The sequence below is a fragment of the Sparus aurata genome, chromosome 6, assembly GCF_900880675.1.
Source record: "Sparus aurata chromosome 6, fSpaAur1.1, whole genome shotgun sequence".
In the NCBI taxonomy this organism is placed as follows: domain Eukaryota; kingdom Metazoa; phylum Chordata; class Actinopteri; order Spariformes; family Sparidae; genus Sparus; species Sparus aurata.
In genome coordinates, this window is record NC_044192.1 from 30,307,240 (window position 1) to 30,327,956 (window position 20,717).

Genomic DNA, 20,717 nt, shown 5'->3' on the forward strand with positions numbered 1-20,717 from the left:
TTTTTTTCCATCAACAAGTTTTTCCTCACTCAAATCGAGGGTCTAAGGACAGAGGATGTTGTTCACTGTACAGATTGTAAAGCCCATAGAGGCAATGTTATTGTGGTTTTGGGCTATATAAATAAAATGTATTTGATTTGATTTGATTTGCTTTAAAGACTCACTCTGTCGTCTTTTTTCTTTCAGGTATCAGCAGCTGGTGTAAAGGATGCTTTGGCCCCGACATCGGACCTGGAGGTAGCCCCACATTATCTGTGCTGTTGCCCCCCTGTGCACCCCGGACTGGAGATGGTCCACTGGATCACACATTGGGGGACAAGTGTCTGGCTCCAGACTCTGCTGGCCGTTGCCTGGGGCAACTGTTCCTCTCTTGCCCCCAGCCCTGCTAACTTCTCTGTGGTTTATACCATGCCCTTCTTCCAAGCCCGGGGCCCCATCCAGAACATAGTTAACAACTCATATTACCAGGAGGTGTATGTTGCCTCTCAGAATGTGATTGAAGCTGTCAACAGAAGCTTGGAGAAGGTGTGGGAGCTCCGAACAGGGCCGGTGGGAAGCCCGGAGTGTCAGATATGTGATTTGTGCAACGTTGACAAGGATCCCAACTTCCTGGAGGACACCAACAATCAGGTCTTGTTGCTGGATACACTCTTTATGTATTTATACTCTTGTGGAAGTTCTCAGTATGGTGTGTGCTATTTCCATCAACTAAACCAGGATGGAGAGCCGCCTTCTCTTTCAAAGTGTTTGTTCAGAAAGGATTCAAACTCTGCTGCCTACTGTCCTGACTGTGTGGCAAGCCCTCTGGGTACCAAAGTAACCATGGTCGAAGAGGGTCAGACAGTCTACTTCTTTGTGGCCAATACTGTCAATGACAGTGTGACCCAGCGTTATGGAAGGAAGTCTGTATCAGTGCGTCGACCTCTGGCCACAGAAGATGGTTTCTACAGTGATGTGCGAGGCCTGACTGTCCTCCCGGGCTTGCGGAGGACATACCATATCGAATACGTCTACAGCTTTTTCACCCAGGAGTTTGTCTACTTCCTCTCAGTTCAGAGAGAGAGCCCAGAGTCAGACTCATCGCCATTTCAGACTCGCTTGGGTCGTCTCCCACGGAACGAATGGGAGATGAAGCGGTATCGCGAGGTGATCCTGGAGTGTCGCTTTGAACCAAAACGCCGGAGGAGGAACGTAGCCAGTGAACCCTACAAGGATGTGGTGTACAACGTGGTCCAGGCAGCCCATTTTGGTAAGGCTGGCAGGGAGCTGGCAGAGGAGTTGGGGGCGGAGGAGGAGGATGACATTCTCTACGGGGTTTTTGCGGTTACTGACGACAACGGGGTCACGGAGCACGACTCGGCTCTGTGCGCCTTCCCCATGGACAACGTGAACAAGGCAATCGCAGACGGGGTGGATGACTGCTGTGAGTCCGGACCAGAGCAGCTCTCCAGAGGGCTCTGCCATTTCCAGCCCTGTGAGAGCTGTCCGCATGAGGTGAGCCAGTCAGTCCACTAAGACACAGCAATTCAAGATGATTGATATGATCCCGGGTCTACCATTATCACCTGGAGAGAATCCCGGACTGATTTTCTTCAAGATATTGGTTGAAAGGCAAATTCAATTGTGAGAGTTGGGATCAATTCTCCTGAGAATTAATGGCTGAATTTAATACAAATTTATTTCAGACACGTGACAGAAAACCAAAACAAAACAAAAAGTTAAATTAGTTTGACAAATGTAAGAATGAAAAGCATCCCACAAAGAATATTCCATTAACAAGCACTGACACGCCCGAACAGGAGTATGAAGACATGCACACTTATTTAATCCCACCCCGTCTCCTACTAAGAGGGAAAGTGTAATGGATAAACTGATCCATGTGTTTCCATCATCTACCATCAGACTGGGAACACCCATGAAATAAAAACATCTCAGGTATGTTTCTGAACTGCGCACATTAGGGATGTTATGTTAGTGATTATTTTTTTATTGCTGACTTAGGGTGCAGGTATCTTGATAGGGCCTGTTTACTGTGTTAATATGTGGGCGTCGGGCTATAAACTATGCCTCGTGTCTGTTCTCTTACCATTTTGAGTAAATATTGAAAGAATAGTAAACAAAGCCAGGCCACTGAGACCTTGTTGTGGCTGAATGAACACTTCGGAACCATAGTTTGTTTGTACTTGAACAGTGGAAGATAATATCCAAACAAGTTAACTGAATAAGTACCTATAAGAATTCCTTCCAGAGAATTATCAGTTTATGCAATCATGTAAACCCCAAAGCAACATTCTACCCACAGTACCGGCACGAGCAGCAATGCTGTGCAGTTGTATGATGACAAAGCCAAATATGACGAATGAAATGACAAACAGATAAGCTGTAAAACGGTTTAATCATAGCACAGAATTAGCTCCAGCTGCGTTACAGCCTGACTCACTGTTTTCCATGATCATTCCAATTATTGTGTAAGATTAAAGGTGAAAATGAAAGTTCTGTTTTATCGGAAATGTGAATTAAACTTGCCCCTGAGAGCTTATTCATACTGCACTTGAAAACTGTTTTCTGGCTGTATATCAAGAATGCACACCTTAGAGTGTTATCAATCTTTTCACCTAGAGTTTGGCAAGAGAGTGAATAAGGCTATTTTCCCAAAAGTCATACTTTTACCTAATTTTTTTTTTTTTTCGTCATCATTACTATGGTTCATACTACAACAAGGTGACAAGTTAAGGTGTAAGTCTTCCAATAGACCATGACATTTCAGACAGACATCAGGCCTTATTTCAAGGTAAAACAACATTTTTGATAACCCATTAGCTTCCTATAGAATACAACTAATGTTAGCCATTTCCTGGCTATCGTTACTGTTAAATGGTGTAACACGATGCGATAGGAAACGTGTAAATGAACTCTACAATACCAACACACATTTATCTGACTTTGAGCCTGGAAGTCAAAACACACACGTCTTAACAAATTGCTAATTTCAGCTAAGAAATGGTTGAATGCCAACGATAGCTAGCTAATGGGTTATCAAATGTTGTTTTACCTTTGATATGGCTCGATGTCCCTCCAGATTTTCACTATCCATCATCTTTTAAGTCGCTGATCATTAGTGAAGTGGTAGAATAATAATAATTTGACTTAATCCCTGCATTTAAGCTTCCCTGAGCATGACAGAGGACAATGGCTGCCATGTGGGTTATATTTGGACCATGAGTTTACCTCACCTTATGCCCAAGAAAGGGAAATTGTGTGCATTTCTGTGATGTACCACTCAGGGTTATGCATCAGCATTCGCTATCAGTGGGCACTTGCTGTTAAAAACCAAGAAAACAGGGACACAAATTGCTTTTTGGAAAATGTCAGCTAACACACTTATTAGTGGGAACCAGTGGAATGAAAATTGGATGGAGGCCAGCTGGCAGTGGAAGAGGACTTGTTTTCTGTATCAGAGTTAATATATCAGGTCAGACAAGAGACAGGGAAAGAAAAACCTCAAAATGTATCTCCTGTCAGTCAGGATTCCTTCTCATTCCTTTTATATTACTCCGTGTATAACTGACACCGGTGTTATGACTGCATTCAGTATCCTTTTAAGGCCATAGTGTGAATTTGGATATATGCTTTTAAAGATAGCTTTGTTTTTTGTGTCGACTCTCTTGGGAGAACTGCTTTTTACCACCAGATCCCATGCATATTATATATTAGATTTTTTTTTAAATGTTATTCTATTCAGTGTTGGCTGCTTGGGAGTGGAGGGTTGTGCTCAAACTTTCTCATCCCTATTTAGTAAAAGTCAATTCTAGCCAGTCTGAGAGTTAAGTAAAATTCCCAGATCTGAGTTGCTTTCCTTGCAGCCATGATTTCATAGTTTGGATGTTTGGACAGAAACAACCCTGTGAGGTGAAAGCTGGTTTTGATTTCAGCTGTTAAAAGTTGGACCTTTTATGAAGCTGTCTTTTGGACGTTATTTTTCCTATTCGTGTTTGGAGAAGCACTTTCTATTTGGAGTAGTGAATGTTTTCTCCTCCGGCTCCTTCTGTTTTGTTACTTTTGGCTGCTGGTCTGAATGTTGAGTAACCAGCCAGTGGGACTGTCCAACAATCTGAAATCCTGGTTCTTCCATTTCTCAGCGGAGCAAAACACCTGCCAACTTAATCTCTGACTCACAAATACTATGCTTTTTGAAAGTCACTGAATTATTTAGACATTCGGAATGTAAAAAAAAAAAGAAATTCAATATGAGTTTGCAAATCTGTTGATCACAGGACATTTATGGATTATGTTCTCATCTAAAGATTCAGCGCAAGACTGGATAAATATATCAGATTTTTAATTGTGTTCTCACACCTCAATCCTCAATATCATTTTAGAGTTAGTCCTTGGAGATACTTCAACCTTTCAACCCTTATTTATGTTACTAGATAGGCATGTACGAGCTTCCCAAGTAATGCTGTTTTTTTTAATCAAAGGTCAGTGGAATTTGAGTTTTTTTGTTTCGCAATCAAAATTATAACCACGATTTTATGCACATCTGGGCCAAGGACGTTTATGTCTTCAGTTAATAGCAATGCTGCAGTGTATTTTTCCTTAAGCCCTTGGGTCACATCTTGAGACAGGACGGTGGATCCGAATAACATCTTCCAGTGTTTTTTGCATTCATTTGGTTATATTCCCAGTTTCCTGTTTCCACTTTAACATGCCAAGAAAACAATTACCAAGTGTAATTTCTTGGTTTTCATATCTTGGAATCAGAGATATTAGTCAGTGTTTACAGGAAGACTCGGCTTTAATCAAACAGTGATCCAACTGGCTCAGTGTCTATAGCTACAAGGCAATCCTTCTGTCAGTAATGCTGCGCACGATCATTTGTCATGCGCTCTTCAATTATGTAATGATCGTATTATCATGACCGTTTCACCTTGTGCTTCTGGTGTTCCAGGGACTGTGTTTCTCCTTATTACCTTGATGACCAGAGCAGCTCATACCACGTCCTTACACAAGCAAACAGCTGGGCCTGTCATGATACATCTATGCATCCTAAAAGATAAAGGAAAAAATAAAGAACTCTTTAGAGCCCGTGAATATACACTCTGAGCCGTTCAGCAAATGTCAACTTTTTATAAATCAGATAAGACGAGAGAAACTGTGCGGGAGTGACAAAAAAATGAAAGCTCCCGCTGTTTGGCTTTAAAGCAGCATGAAGGAAAATGTGTAATATATCTGCTTTCTTACTAGTGGTGGACTGTGTGAACATTCATATGTTGATGATGGTCATGGATCAAAGGACAAATTCATTCGCTACAGCCCTACTAAGTACGTTGTCCAAGGCCTAGCTGCTTGTTGTAGGCCCTAGTAGGGAAGGCAACCTATTTTAAACATGCCCAATAAGACTAGTCTATGATACTAGTATAAATAATGTTGAGTGTATTCTACCTCACCTTCTCTGTCATCGTTTCATTTTTCCCGTCCTCTGCTGCCCGTGGTCTTGATACCAGAGCATGGAGAACAACGCCACATGCCGAGACCATCCCACCATGGTGTCCAAGCCTTACTACAGAGTGGACCTCTTCAACAGGCAGATGACGGACGTCCTCCTCACATCTCTGCTGATCACAACCATAGAGAACAAGACTGTTGCACATATTGGCACCTCTACTGGACGCCTGCTGCAGGTATACAACATTAAAGTTGAAATAACTATGTGACTTGACTTGACCATGGTATGATCCACTACTAATAATCATATGTTGTGTCTGTGTTGGCAGCTTGTATTGACACGATCCAGCCCTATTATCTTTGCCAATTACTCTTTGGTAGAGAACCAGAGGGTCTCATCCATTGCTGCTGTTTACTCATCAGAGTATCTTCTCTTTGTGGTTGGAGACAAGGTACAGTAGCAATCCCATGTTTTTAAATGTGTTAAACAGTTTTTCTGGGCAGATTTTATGCACACGTACATTGGTTTAAAGGATATTACCCTCATCTAATGGCAGGAGGCCCTTGGGGTCAGCTTTCCTCCCAGAGTACTATGGTGGGCAGGTTAGATTACATTACAATTACAAATGATGTGGGAGTGTGATTGATTGTCTGTCCACCGCCTATGAAGCTCTAGAGACCTCCCCTGAGTGTTTTCCTGCCTTCTGCCCCAGTGCATGCTGGGATGTGGTGACTCTGAGAACTAATAAGTGGCAAAAGGAAATCTATAAACTTGATATGGCTCTGTAGTTTGGGGCAGGGTGGATATTGGAGTCTGACACTGGATTAGTAATCACATGGGTCTTCTGGTGTTTAATATGCTAGCACTATCACCTTGTTTTGTTGAGATCGGGACACAACAGGAAGATGAGGCAAGTCTTAAAAGTAGAGCGATCAGCAACAACAGCAAAAAATTGTGCAAATAAAGTGTAATAATCGCGTGCGGGCATCTTTCTCCTAAAATGGTTAGCTGTCTGTTGCAGATGATCCAGGTGCCCCAGAGAGGGCCGGGCTGCCAACACTTCCTGACCTGCGCCAGTTGTCTGACAGCCCCAAAGTTCATGGGCTGTGGCTGGTGCTCTGGAGTTTGCACCTGGGAGAGCGAGTGTCAGAGTCGATGGAGGAATGAGTCCTGCCCGCCGGGGATCACTGGGGTGAGGTTTGCTCTGTAAGCCGAGATGCATCTCTTTGTGCAAGACACTTCATCTCAAGTTGGCGCTATACAGTATATTCTGCTTTATTGACGCAGTTCTTTCCACGGACTGCTCCCCCTGATGGTCAAACAGAGCTAACGGTGTGTGGATGGGAGTTCCAGTCCCCCATAAGGCCTGCCATCAGCTCCAGAACTCACCAGGTCCGACTGGGACAGACCGCCTGCACTGTGATTCCAGCCAAGAGCAACAACACACAGTGAGTATCCACGCAGATCTAATCAGGCTCCAAGTACAATCTGTTTGTACTATTGCCATTTTGGTTTTATTTTCAAAGAGCAAGGAAATCCCAGGGGAGGTTTTCAAATAAAAAGCTTGTAAATTCTGCGGTCAGATTAAGTGAATAAAAAAACCCAACATATCTTGCGATCTGGTCTATTGAGGCTACAGTTTGTGGATACATTGGTATCTCAAACTCTACTACAGTGTCTGACGACTGTGTAGACAAGGGGTCTACAACATTTTTCAGTCCAAGGATCCTAACAGATAATAAACCGGACAGAATATTGTATATAATTCTGTTGCATATTACACTGCAATAGTGTGCAGAGCAGCCTTTAATAGTGCCATATATAAACAAGTTAGCAGCATTTGTAGCATGGCTAATGCTAAGCGTGCTCGACTCACCCTCTGCAGTTTCACTGGCAGTCTTTGAGGTGGAGAGTTTGTCAGAGTCAAGTTACAGATAAAATCCATACAGATAACTGCTCAGTATGTTTTAATACTAATAAGCTCACTAATTTAGTTCACTATTATGGATAGGAGATATAGTTAGTTAGCTAGCAGTTAGCTTGCGCACATGATTGCACAAGGTATCATGGGTTGACTGTTATCAGTGTTGTATAATTTTTTTATTTTAACAAATCAATCTTTGCTAACAATATGTGAGATTCATTCATACGTATTTTTAGAAATAAACTTTTGAAAAAAAATAAAAACTTTTGCAATATTATAAAATTGTTATTTGCTGCATTTGTGACTAAATGTAGCCAGGTGACATTCGCCCCATACAGCTACATAGCCAATATGTAGGCTGTAGTTAAAAAAAGAGCCTAAAGTCATGCTAACGGTTTTGAAAGGCTATCATCAGCTTGCAAATATTCCCACAATGACAAAACTAACGCACTGATGCTTACCAGGTAATTTTTTACTACATGTACCATCTTAGTTTAGCGTGTTACATTTGCTGATTAGCACTTGACACAGTACAGCTGAGGTTAATGAGAATGTCATTATAGCTTAGGGGAGTTTTGGGCCAGTTAGCTTAGCTACTTTATACCTTTAAGGTTTGAGAAGTTATTTCTTTTTGTTAAGGGATTAAAGACAATATCATTTTTGATTTATGTTAACAGCAGAGCTAACCTGGTAAAACTACTATTTAGAGTTAAAAAATTAGCAGTGAGATTCAGTTGTTGTTGGCATTGCTGCAGTAACTGACGTTTTATTGTGCTGCTCTTCAGCCTGGTGTGTAAGATTCGCTCTGGGGCAACTGAACTGTCCAAACCTGTCAACATTACAGTGGAGGTACACGAGGGCAAGGTGGAGGGACGCTACTCCATTGACGGGAAGGCAGAAATGCCAGGATTCACGTTTGTGGTAATCTTTGTTATTACAAGCTAGATATTTTATATACCATTTCATTTCTGGAAATATGTTTATCTAACCTAATACTATGCCAAACTGTCACTCCAGATCCCCAACATCACTGAAATCCAGCCAAACTATGGGCCTCGTGTTGGGGGCACACTCATCACAGTTACTGGACCCTATTTAGATGCTGGGAAGACCCGGCGGGTCACTCTCAATGACGTGCCCTGTCCCATAAAGAGGTGTGGAAATATGTGTTTTTGACACTTGCGTCTGTTTTTATACACCCTGTTTCCCTGACAGCTTTGTGTAGATGCCCTACTTTCTAGCGTTTAAGAAGATGAGATGCTGCTCAGAGCATTTTTATTGCCATGACGTATCAAGCAAACACGTTCCAGCTTGTGTGTACATAATGGAGGTTTGGGAATTACACAGAAAGGTTTTGGCATGCAAAGAGTGACTCGGGGCTGAACTTTTTTTCCCCTTTTAATGCTACTGAACATTAAAAAATTTTTGATTTATGACAGGTATTTATCTGTCATGGCATGTAATTAACATACTTCCCTCTTTCTACAGAGTCACAAAGCCTAAAGGCAATGTGTCCTCCATCATCTGTCTGTCCCAACGCATCTCCGAGGTGAGGGATGTCCCTCTGAGTGTGTTCATCGACAAGTCTCCTGTCCTCACCACAAAGGTGTTTTACTACAAAGAAAACCCAAAGATCACAGCTGTTCTGCCTGGCTGTAGCTTTGACAGGTAGGCCAGTGAGACCTCAACACAAACACATGGGTCTTCTGGTCTTCGGATCGAGACAAAGGGAACACAAGTCTCCAGTCGAAACAGGAAATGGTCTTACTTTCCCTTACATTACGGAAAGGTAACCATCCCTCACTTTACCTCTGAATTGCAGGGGGTCAAAAATTGTGATTGAGGGGGAGAACCTGGATTCCGTTTACCGCACCATCATCCGCTTCAAACCCAATGAGAGCCACTTGAAACCTATGACAAGGGTACAGTGTTCATCATAATGCACAGTAGATACATTCAGATGCATTAATTTTTCAAATTACTCGACTTCCCTCGAAGAATACATTTTACTCTCTGGACTGAGCATTAGAGTCTGATCACACTGGTTTGTTTCAGGAGTGCATAGGCAAGTCCTCGCCCACCAGGATGGAGTGTATTACTCCCGTGTTTCCCAGAGATGAAACCGAGGAAGGAGAGCTTTCTTTTGACATGGATGGAGCGTTGGGACTTTGGGACAAGGAGTTCTCCTACCATCCTTACGGCGAGCCCATACCCTTTGAAACAGAGGGACACGTGCTGAGTTTGTACCCTGGGTTTGACGAAGTGTCTTTACATGTAAGAGATAGCCCTTTTGAGTTAATGACAGTTTCTTAATTTTCCAAATATCCTGTGTCTGACAAAGTGATGTGACCTCTCTGTTCACAGCATCAGAAGCTGAACCTGGTGAGCTCCTGTATGACCATCATTATGACGGTGGCGGGTGTTAACTGTGATGCTAAAGTCCTGGATAACGAGATCACCTGCAGGATCCCCAAAAACATGACCATTACCAGCGAGGGACTGCCGGTGAAGGTTAGTCAGGCTTGGTTGGAACGCAGGGTTACTTCATGGATTTGGGTTTTTTTAAGAGGCCATCGTAAGGTTAGGGTGGGACGAGGGGTGTTCAGTTGGTTGCAGTCTCCATGCACACTGCTAGATGCCTTAAAGTATTTGACAGGAACTTGTTACATTTCAAATGAATCATGAGCAAACCATCAACAATGCTGACCAAGAAAAGCAGTCATGATATGCATGTTGTGCGTTCAAAGAAGGTTCGAGTCATCGAACAAAGAATCATTTAACTTCAATTTAAATCGTACAGTTGAGGCATTAAAGAGGTAGTTTCGAACTTTTAGTAATTCAATTCTCTTTTCTCTTTGGGTTAGCAACAGGAAAAATCTTATATTAAAGCAAAAATAATGGTATTCACTAATGTGTCTGTTGGGCTCTGTTCCTTAGATCTCCATCAACGGGCAGGTCCACAATGTTGGCACGGTGGTGAGGGTCAGCAACCACTACATGGTGGGCATTGTCCTGGGGATCCTGGCTGCTCTGGTGGCGGGAGCTGTGCTGGCCTTCGTCGTCATGAAACACTTGCGGAAGAAGAAGAAAGGTGGGCCTCCTCTCTGTTCCGTGGTCAGACCTGTTTATACAACTGCTACCGGCTGTGGGTGGGAATTTGGGATGAAGTCTTTCAACTAGAACATCCCTGTTGTTGCGTAGGATGTACAGGTGTCCTTCTCCTCGGGTTGATGATTAAAATATGTTGTGAAATGTTTTTCAGCCTCCATGGTAGAGACCCGTTTGACCCACAGCTCCAACCGCTCCGGCACAAATAATGTGGAGCTGTCGCCTGTTGGGGACTACAGGAGAGGTGACTGTCCACTGAAGCACATATTGTACTCGCTCAAATACTTTATAGCTAATTTGCAGCTCATTCATAAACCCCTCTATTTGGACTTTTACCAGTGGCATCCCTGAATCCTCCGACCCCGCTGGTGGGGCAGGTGGTGTTCCCCAGCCTGGCCTACGCTGCAAGCAGCATCGATCCTACACTCACCCCCCTCATGCCTCCAGAGAAGATCTCCATCTCCAGTTTCAGGCCGGAGCTGCTGGAGGAGGTGAAGGACGTCCTTATTCCCGCTGAGATGCTTCTTGTGCAGCACCACAGGATCATAGGGAAGGGTAAGGAACGCCTCTCTGTGATACAAAAAAAAAAACGTGTTATGCAGCCTGTGTCATATTTTCAAGGAACAGCGGTAGTCATGTTTCATTCTTTATATTTTTTCTTGGCAGGTCATTTTGGCACCGTCTATCACGGCTACTTATCTGACCACAACAACAGAGAAATCCACTGCGCTGTCAAGTCTTTGAATAGTGAGTAACATCTGCCTCCATAAAGTCTCCACTTCCTCCTCTGTGGAAACAGAAAGCCACATGATTTGGGAAGTGTTCAGTGTGTCTTCTCCTCCTTCAGATTTAAGCCCTTAAAGTTTATGCACGTGTGTGTGTGTGTGTCATCAGGAATTACAGATGTGGAGGAGGTGGAGCAGTTTCTGAAGGAGGGGATCATAATGAAGGGCTTCCACCACTGTAACGTGCTGTCTCTTCTGGGCATCCTCCTGCCGCAGGAGGGGCTCCCTCTAGTGGTGCTGCCATACATGAAACACGGGGACCTGCGGCACTTCATTCGCTGCGAGAAGAGGGTGCGACAATTAAAAATGAACCATCTGATTTGACGCACAGCCGCCTGTTTAGTACACAGTGAAATAAGTAACAGTGTTTTTTTCTGATGCGTGTTTTTAAAATTGTTTAGAACCCCACCGTGAAAGATTTGATCGGCTTCGGGCTGCAGGTTGCCAAGGGGATGGAGTATTTGGCTCAGAAGAAGTTTGTGCACAGAGATCTCGCAGCACGCAACTGCATGTGAGTCACCGAGATGTTGCAGAGCCCTCAGCAAATTTGTTTCATGCTACAAATTTAAGGATGTTACATCACAGCCCTCAGTTTCGATGATGATGATTTGCAGCAAAAATATCACCTTCCCTTTTCTGTCTGTAGGCTGGATGAGTCGTACACAGTGAAGGTGGCAGACTTTGGCATGGCCCGAGACGTTTTCGATAAGGAGTATTACAGTGTTCAGGACCACAGGAAGGCTAAGCTGCCTGTCAAGTGGATGGCCATCGAGAGTCTGCAGACACAGAAATTCACCTCCAAGTCGGACGTGGTGAGCAAATGAAGAGCTGCTGTAGTGTAATGACGGCTGTTGAAGTGTTGTAGGTATTGTAGTGAAACATGGCATCACCTGGCAAAATATCAACTTTGTTTGAGGTGTCGCAGGATAAGCTGCCTTTTCACATCTATTCTTACCCAATTCATTTATGGAAATAATCAATCCACTGTTATCTGTCATCTATATCACTGGTATGTAGTCTGTTTCCTTAAGGGACCTCTTTTTTTATCATTGAGGAGACTTATGCCCCCTGATTAAGTGACATACTGTATGGAAAAGCTGAACAATTAACTCAAACAGTGAGCATGATAGCTGCAGGAAGCTGATGGAAAATGAGCACTGAATTCTGAGATGATTATTTCCTGTGATCATTGCCTCAAGTGAGATATTTTTGGAACTTTTTTCTATAACTCTCAGTCTGTATTATGTGTTCAATCATATTTAACAATCATACATGCCTAATAGAATTGTTTTTGACAAGTTAGAAGAGGCAGTTTATCTGAAAGTGAGGGCTCTGTGAATAAAGCCCAAGTTCATGTCTTCACTGTGCCTTTAAAATTGTAAATTTCATTCAGAAATGAATGAAAGGCTGAGATGTTTGCCTACTGCACATTTTTAGTCAGTGAGTTAGTTTTTTTATGTCTTTTTTGGGAGCCAGTGCTCGTCCTCAGTTACCAACCCAACAGATATAACTCGCACTAAATCATTTATTGTTGAACAGGATAGAGAAGCAGAAACAAAACACATTATTTTTGTTCAGTCTCCTTAATTTATTGGTTTATGTGTGAAACAAAATACTGATTTGTAGTCGACTGGTTGTTTTAACTTGGCCTCTCCTGATGCAGTGGTCCTTTGGTGTGCTGATGTGGGAGATGCTGACCAGAGGAGCGAGCCCCTACCCAGAGGTGGACCCCTATGATGTCACACATTATCTGCTGAAGGGCAGGAGGCTGCCCCAGCCTCAGTACTGTCCTGACCCGTTGTAAGTAGCAGGAGAGTAATAGCTTTATGTTGTTTGTAACTGTTGTTTAATTTCTGTGTATCCATGGTAAAACATCACAGAACCAAAGGCTGCTCTACTATGAATACTAAAACAGCAGTTATACGAACACAGATTTATAGTTACAGCACAGCGACAGAGGGTCTGAAGACAAAGTCCAAGTAGTCAGAACAAGAAGTTTGAATGGTCACTCAGTAGGTAAAACCTGTAACTTGTCCACTACTTGCTATTCCAACATGGTTAAGCAATGCACTTCGGGAGTTAATGTGTATGTCCACACACACACACACGCAAAACTAAATACACACACACACACACACACACACTCTCACACACACACACACACACACACCTACACACACACACACACACACACACACACACACACACACACACACACACACACAGTGGTCTTCAAAAGGAATAAGCCGACATGTTTTCGCTGTTTTAATGTTAGATCCTTTGGACAGGAAATTTTTCCCACCTACAGATTGATGGAGAATAAATCAACCATTCACATCCGGTGTACACTGAGGCCTTGTCATATCCAACTAGGGAAAAGTGTCACTCAGCGACCCGTGTAGAACACACTGGACATGAGGATGGTTAGACGTTTTGGGATTTAATCGTATTTGATTTTGATGAAAGTTAGATGAGTTACAACTCTCGCGTGTGTCCATCCAATATGAAACTAGAGCCAACAGATGGAATGGCTACTTTTTTGACTGACTATGTCTGGGCCGGGAACACCTTCCTTGTTGCTTGGCAACTGGTCCTAGCCAAGAAATAATCTGGCACACAACACCCTCATAAAACGGATAATTGTCAGTTTTACACTTCTGTTTTTGTTTGGAAGCAACAAACAAAATGTGTTAATTTGTGAGCTTAAGAGGTGTCAGTAGGTAGATTTTGCAACCTTTGGCTAGAGCCAGGCTAGCTGTGTCCCTCATCTGCTTCCAGCCTGTATGCTAAAATAAGCTAACTGCTGGCTCCAGCTACATATTTACAGTACAGACACATCAGTGGTATCAACCCCCTCATCTAAGTCTCAGCAAAAAAAAAGCAAATTAGTGTTGCTGGCAGATTGTTGAAATATATCTGGCTGAACATCAGCCAGTTGTAGGACATTTGGCTGATAACACTAGACTGACCACAGAATCGGTTCTTGTGTTGAACATTTTTTCATAGCTCGCCATTAATTAAAACAAAAGTGATTTTAGGCTACCAAGTGAACTGATGAACCGATTCGAATTTAGTGCTCAAATATCAAATGTCAAGGTCATGTTGACGTCAAACGCACATTTCAGGCCATAACATAAGTATAAATATGACATTTATGAGAAAATGTCACACAAAAGTCTGATAGGATCAAATGATGAAGCGATTGCATTCATAACCAGAAGGTCAAAGGTCAACTTCACTGCAACATCATAATGGCGGCAAAGATACCTTTCTGCCCATTATTCCAACCAAAGTTGGCACGATACAGGGTTCAGTTTGGTCCCTGTGAAGAAGCTCGCTATCAGTCCTTTGTGGCCTCTGTTTGAGGAAAAAAAGCACGTCTCTCGCTGGGAATTGTAAATACATATCAGTACATGTACACAGTGAGATTTCCATTTTGTTGAAATGCACTTAATACCTTTATATTAAGTCCCTCCAAAGTCTTCACTGCATACAGTGTATTGTATGAGTCTGTACACACATGGCTTTGAAGTGCAACTCGACTGGTTGGCGGCAGCATATAATCAGGAGGTGGTAATTCTGGCTAATCATGCTGGTGCAACATAAATAGCAGGTGGGTCAGACTTCAGGCACAGTGTCCACAAGCCCACACAGTCCTCAGGAGAGGTTTAATCAGGCATAATAAGTAAAAACACTTCTGTGGGTGGACTGTGGCTGTGTGGGGTCTGAAAGATCCAGTAGCCTTCAGACAGAAAACACAACACCATGAGCCTCTGCTTATCCCTTCTGAAAGGAAACATAAATATTTTGTGTGGTGAGTAAGTGTAGATTATTTTGATGCTTGCCAATACTGATACATAAAGAGTTGACCAACCTCTCCTTGCTCACACACACACACTCTGTCACACACGTGTTTTTGCAGGTATAGCATTATGCTTCAGTGCTGGGACCCTGATCCAGAGCTGAGGCCCAGTTTTGCCACGTTGGTGTCAGCTGTCTCCACCATCCTGTCCAGCCTGGAGGGAGAACACTACATCAGTCTGAACGTCACCTACGTCAACCTGGACCAGCCGCGGCCGTACCCCGCCCTCACAGAATCTGCCGACGAGTACGACTCCACGGACGTTGAAGACTCTGGCTCGGTCTCCTCCTGATCCTGATCCTGATCCGCTCTTCGCCCTCTCTCGACAAACTCTATCGGTGCTAACAGCGAGAGCACAACGAACCACTGCCAGGTCAACAGTGTCTCTTAGCACAAAACAGATATACTGCCTAATGTTTGTGTGCACAGATGTAGCAGCAAGATGCCTTCAGCTGACATAGCATCTCTTTGGGCAGCCATATTGGAGGCTCATCCATAGCAGAGTTAGCTTTCACACTTGATCGTCCGAGAAGTATTGAATAGACATTTCGTTTCTGCGTTATTTGTCACAGCAGGCAGATGTCACTGACGATAAGTACATGAAATCAGTTTTGTGGCACTAGCTTGTTAGCTAGCCAAACAAAACAAGATCTTATGTATCCATCAGAAGCTAATTAGACTTAGTCCTGCAGGTTAGCCAGCTAGCTAATGAGCAAGTTTGTTCACAGTAACTGAAGTGAGGGGTTTCAAACACCAACGTACTGTGCAACAAAAGGCACAAGCTCGGTAACCAAATCTGATTCATCGCTGTTCACACTGTTCCCACACTGCCGTAGAAGTCTCTTATTGGATATGTGTGGGTTTTATGCCCAGTAGGTGTGAATGTAGATATTAATGTAAAGTCAGTTCCTCCATGTCTAACAGTGCTGGCTACAGTATTGAAGAAAGGAGTCACAAAAAGCAGAGCTACGATTCACACAAGCAAAATCCATGTAATTCAGCGGCACGCTAGCCTTCTTTTACTACCTACGACATAGAGTACTGTAACAGCAGCGGATCACATTGTGTAAATACGTGTAGGTACGGCATTCCTACAGTTGCTCTTTAATTCTTTTGCAGTGTATTGATTGTTGTCTGTGTGTTTTGGATCATACTTCTGTGAGGCACAATGTTGACCACGATCTGACATCACCCTGTTGCTTGTATTTCTGACACAATGTCTTTGAGATAGTGTAATAAATTAAAATATTTATTTGTTTATAGATTTGTTCTCACGCCGTTGACTTTGAGTAAACACAAGAATTTTATGCAAACTCTGCCATTTGAAGTCGATTTATGTATTTTCCCTCACGGCTGCTACACCATTCAGACTTTCTGCAGACTTCCACAGAGTCCGCCTGGGGGGCAGACTTCACCAACCTTCACTGATTTGGTTAGCCACAATTAATTGCAACATGGACATGACATTGTAGAACTTATCATGAATGAGTTAAACAATTAATTAATTAATTCTTTACTTGAATGATGTAGGCCAGAAATAACATTCAACCAAATCATGGTACAGAAATATGAATAATAATATGTGATCACTGTCGTCTTTCGGCCTGTCTGTCGGTAGCTAATGTTAGTCTTGCAGATTTGACGTGATGACAGTGAACACATCACAGCACGTCCACCCTCTGACTGTCTGAAAGTCCAGGGGGTGGACATTTGAATCAGACATTTAGTGGAACTCACAGCCTATTGCTGCAGTTCTCCACTAGAGGTCAGCATTGTGTTAGAAATCCTCCTCACTGCCTCTGATCTGCTCCTGAGGATGTTTCCAGCAACATTGGATGCCTTCTTTGTATGTGCATCATTTTTCTAGTAGCATAGCAACATGAATGACCCAATCTTTTCCCCCCATATCTGAAAACCGACCAATGAGCCCCCTGGATGCCACATAAGATATTAAAAGCGGACCACAACAGCGCAACAGACCCACCAGGCATGTCTTCCTCTTTTTCCTCCTCTTTCATTTGTTCTGCCCTCAGAAATTTTGGCGGGAGGAGTGAATGACTACATTTTCAATTAAATGAGTTGAGGGATACCAACCAACATAGACAAACAATCTGTCAATCTCCCAAAGAAGGCAAACAAATGTCTCACTCGTACAGTAGCAGCCTCCCTTGCTGCGAACAGACGTGTCACACACACACACACACACACACACAACAAGCAGAGCACACTTCCCCCCACAATGAAACCCGCGTCAAATTAAAACCAGAGGGAAATAAACATCATAAAGTTTTCTCTTTTTCCACGCTGCCAAGAACAAAAGTCATTCCCCGCATGGTGGGGCCTTTGATACAGACAGAGAGGGAGTAAACCCAGCTTACGTTGTAAAAGTGTGTGTGTGTGTGTGTGTGTGTGTGTGTGTGTGCGTGTGTGAGGCAGCATTTTGCAGGGCAGAGCCCACAGGATCCACGGTGGAGAGGATTCAAGACAGCCATGACCCCCGCTCTCTCTCTCTCTCTCTCTCTCTCTCTCTCTCTCTCTCTGTTTCTCTGGGTCTCTCGCTCTCAGTTTTACCACGAGCTATAAAAAGTGCCGGCCCTGTGAAGAGTGCTGCTGTCAGCTGTGTGACCATCTCGAGCTTTATTGCTTTTCTCCTGAGCCGGGTTCACCATCAGGTCTCGTATGTGTGTGTCTCAGATTAACATCCGTTCTCTCTGCCTCTCTTCTTCTGTCGCAATGGTTTCAAACCGTCCAGTGCTGGTTGATCACGATGCAGAGAGTGCGTGCGATTTATGTCTTTATAGCGTATGTGTTGCATGGCAGCCTCATCACAGGGAACATGAATAACCAGTGCTTTGAGTGCTGTGTCAAGTTTGGAGAGAGGGAAAGCAGTCTGTGAGACTGGCCATCTGAGCAAGGCTTTCTGAAAGCGGTAGGCTAATTATTTCCGTTGCTATGTGATGATGGCAGGCCCTCACAAACAAGTGCCAGGGCCAAACTGGGAGCTCTTGGATTCTCTTCCAGTAGGATCCAGTATTAAAGAACTCCTGTGAAGCACCCTATAGAACCCGTGAAGCCGAGACTCTCATCATATGTCGGACTGTACAGCAGGAAAGAGCCAGAATGACCTCAGAGAACGAGGGCCACCCTCCACCCTCAGCAGAAAAGTGCCACTGCGACAGTGCAAGTAAGCTGGTGAGATAAAGCTATTTTGGGATACTCGGGGTAACATCTCAGTCGAAGATCACACTGCGGTTCTTCAAACTGATCTGTAAACACACCCCAGAATGAACCTGAAGGAGTTACACTCTGTTTTCGCAGCCTTGCACTTTCAGCCCCCGAGCCACTGTGGTGAATATGGAAACGTATGAGAGCTGCACAGAAATCATTTTAGTCTTTGGCCCCTTGATGTTCCCACAGTGGCTGTTAGAAGCAGACATGAAGAGCAAAATATTTTTTGTGCCACACTCAACCATAATTGGTGCATCCAGCGCTCCCTGTGACGAGCACTTAGTGCTGTATCTCAAGTTATTAGTTACTGTGCGCTGAGAGGATTTCGACGACCATACAACGCGCACCATAAATCGCACTGAATGCAGTAGGTGATTTCAGCGGGGATGCTGGCCCCCCCTTGTGAGGAAAATGACTAAAATTCATCCCCCCTTCTCCATCTCTCCACCTCAGAGAGGCCGCAGGGGCAGAGGGGTTGTTTAGTGGAATATGTCTGCCTGACTCCTCGATCCTTTATCTGAACGGGGTTTTTGCGAGGTAGAATCTAAGACCCCGACCACGGCTCTGAAATGTCCGTAACTGTGCTGCGTATTGATAAATCCATGCCGCTGTCAGTGGTGCTCAAGTAGCTGACAGATTTGTAATTGAGCCTTTTTATCTCAGTTCTCATCCTTCTGTCCTTTTCATCCTGGATCTGTAATATTCTCTAAACTAAAGACCATAAATACTCAATTGTGTGCTGTGTCGTAGCCTGACAAGTCGCAACTTGGAGCGAGGGGATCATACAGTAGAGACACACTGCTGATGTTTTATTCCTATAACACTTCTATGATCATTTAGGAGGGTCTGCACTGCTGCAAATACACCCACAGACCAAGCCACCCTGAATATTTTAGGGGAGACATGACTTCATGTTTCTTGCTACAGATGTTTAGTGGAAGTTTTTTTTTTATCACTATCACTAAAAAGTAAATGCTGATTGCACAGTGTAACGGATGTAGAATAATGAAACCATCACTGTTCACAGTGGTTCCCTTTAAACCTCACTATCACTCTACAATTTTGTCTGTCATTAGTCGCCAGGACAAGGTTTACTCATGTTTTGTCCTGTGTTGTTGTTATTTTGGGTCTCAGAAAAATAGATACGATCCAGTTGCCTTCGCAACTACCACTTGGAAATGTGACGGATTGTTGTCTATTGCCACTTTAAGTCTTGGCACATTTAATACTATTGTGTTCAATGACCTGTGGTTAGGGCTGGCAGTATAGAGGTAGAAACAATATGCTAACTCTGATTTTTGTGTTAAATCCAGTTAAAAGTGCATCGCTCTGAGCAGGAAAAGACCAAAACGTTAATTCATTTCTTTGCACCAGGAGGATTAAAATATGGTCTAACTTTTGCAAGACTATTCAGAAGGAACATAATGAATGGGTTTACTGAGGTTTAAATCAATATGTTGGCACCGCTTTTGCTTCAAGTTTCGCCAGAATTTAAGTCTCCTTAGAGCTTCATCTCTTTTAAAAAGCAGCACCAACAGCAACATTTCACTTTTGACACGTTTTAATGACAAATAGTTGTTGCACATACTAACTTTTAGATGCGGTCTGTTTTATTTTTTTTTATCTGTTTGGTTCATCAGCTGTGAATACATTACACTGGCAGGTGGAAGAACATCTTTCTAAAAAGCATAAATCTATGTCTGTCTGTAGTTTATATATCTCGAGAACAGTTCATCCAATCTGCTTCATACCCACAGCCATGCCGGCGCTGCTTATGCCTAACAAGGTGTTAGCTAATTTGAGGTTCAGTGTCAATTTTTCAATAAACCCTCTGCAATCACTGTTGAGTGTGCAGCATTTTGAATGTGCCGTTCTCAAGAAAGCTGCATGCAGCGTTACTAGAGGCCAAGAAATCCAACAAACGCAGGCACCGCACTGGTATAATATTAAAAGGAAGTGGACCAAGTGAGTCACGCCGTGGAAGACCATGTGAAATATGTTGCGTATTTGAAATGTTCACACAATTATTGACAAAAACCCTGTTAAAATGCTTTGAAGAGACAGGTCGTTCAAGAGCCGTAGGGGTCCCCATGTTAGCGTTGACCTGGCTGGAAGTCATCAGGAAAACACTTGACTCTTTTTTGTGCACCTCCCAGCCTTTGGTAACTCCTCGTTGTTCTTTATCATCGGCCTGTTTGCTGTGGACCTGTGCAACAACGGCACTGCAAAGGCATCTTGGAAGATTGATGTGGACCACAACCTGACAGGTACAGAGCCGTCCATCCAGCCTATAGGCAGCTGAGCAGTCCTGCCCAGCCCTGCTGAGTGCGGCCCCTCTAGCTGAAGAAGATGAGAAACATGCAA

General features: G+C 43.4%; 1 protein-coding gene across 1 annotated transcript; it reads left to right on the forward strand.

Moving 5' to 3' along the window:
- Positions 1-288: 288 nt before the first annotated feature.
- mst1rb (macrophage stimulating 1 receptor b) lies at positions 289-16,432 on the forward strand. The gene is made up of 20 exons (XM_030418819.1): positions 289-1,494; positions 5,505-5,681; positions 5,775-5,897; positions 6,468-6,638; positions 6,734-6,894; positions 8,156-8,291; positions 8,388-8,524; positions 8,859-9,038; positions 9,193-9,292; positions 9,426-9,644; positions 9,735-9,881; positions 10,308-10,461; positions 10,633-10,722; positions 10,818-11,033; positions 11,145-11,225; positions 11,373-11,554; positions 11,665-11,774; positions 11,910-12,075; positions 12,927-13,063; positions 15,186-16,432. The coding sequence occupies exons 1-20, from the start codon at positions 289-291 to the stop codon at positions 15,415-15,417; spliced, it is 4,125 nt and encodes a 1,374-aa protein (XP_030274679.1). The 3' UTR covers positions 15,418-16,432.
- Positions 16,433-20,717: the final 4,285 nt, after the last annotated feature.

Coding starts and splice junctions, on each gene's coding strand:
- mst1rb (XM_030418819.1), top strand. CDS start 289: ATGGTCCACTGGATCACACATTGGGGGACAAGTGTCTGGCTCCAGACT. Junction 10,723..10,817: donor TGTTGGGGACTACAGGAGAG/GTGACTGTCCAC, acceptor GACTTTTACCAG/TGGCATCCCTGAATCCTCCG. Junction 11,226..11,372: donor CGCTGTCAAGTCTTTGAATA/GTGAGTAACATC, acceptor GTGTGTCATCAG/GAATTACAGATGTGGAGGAG.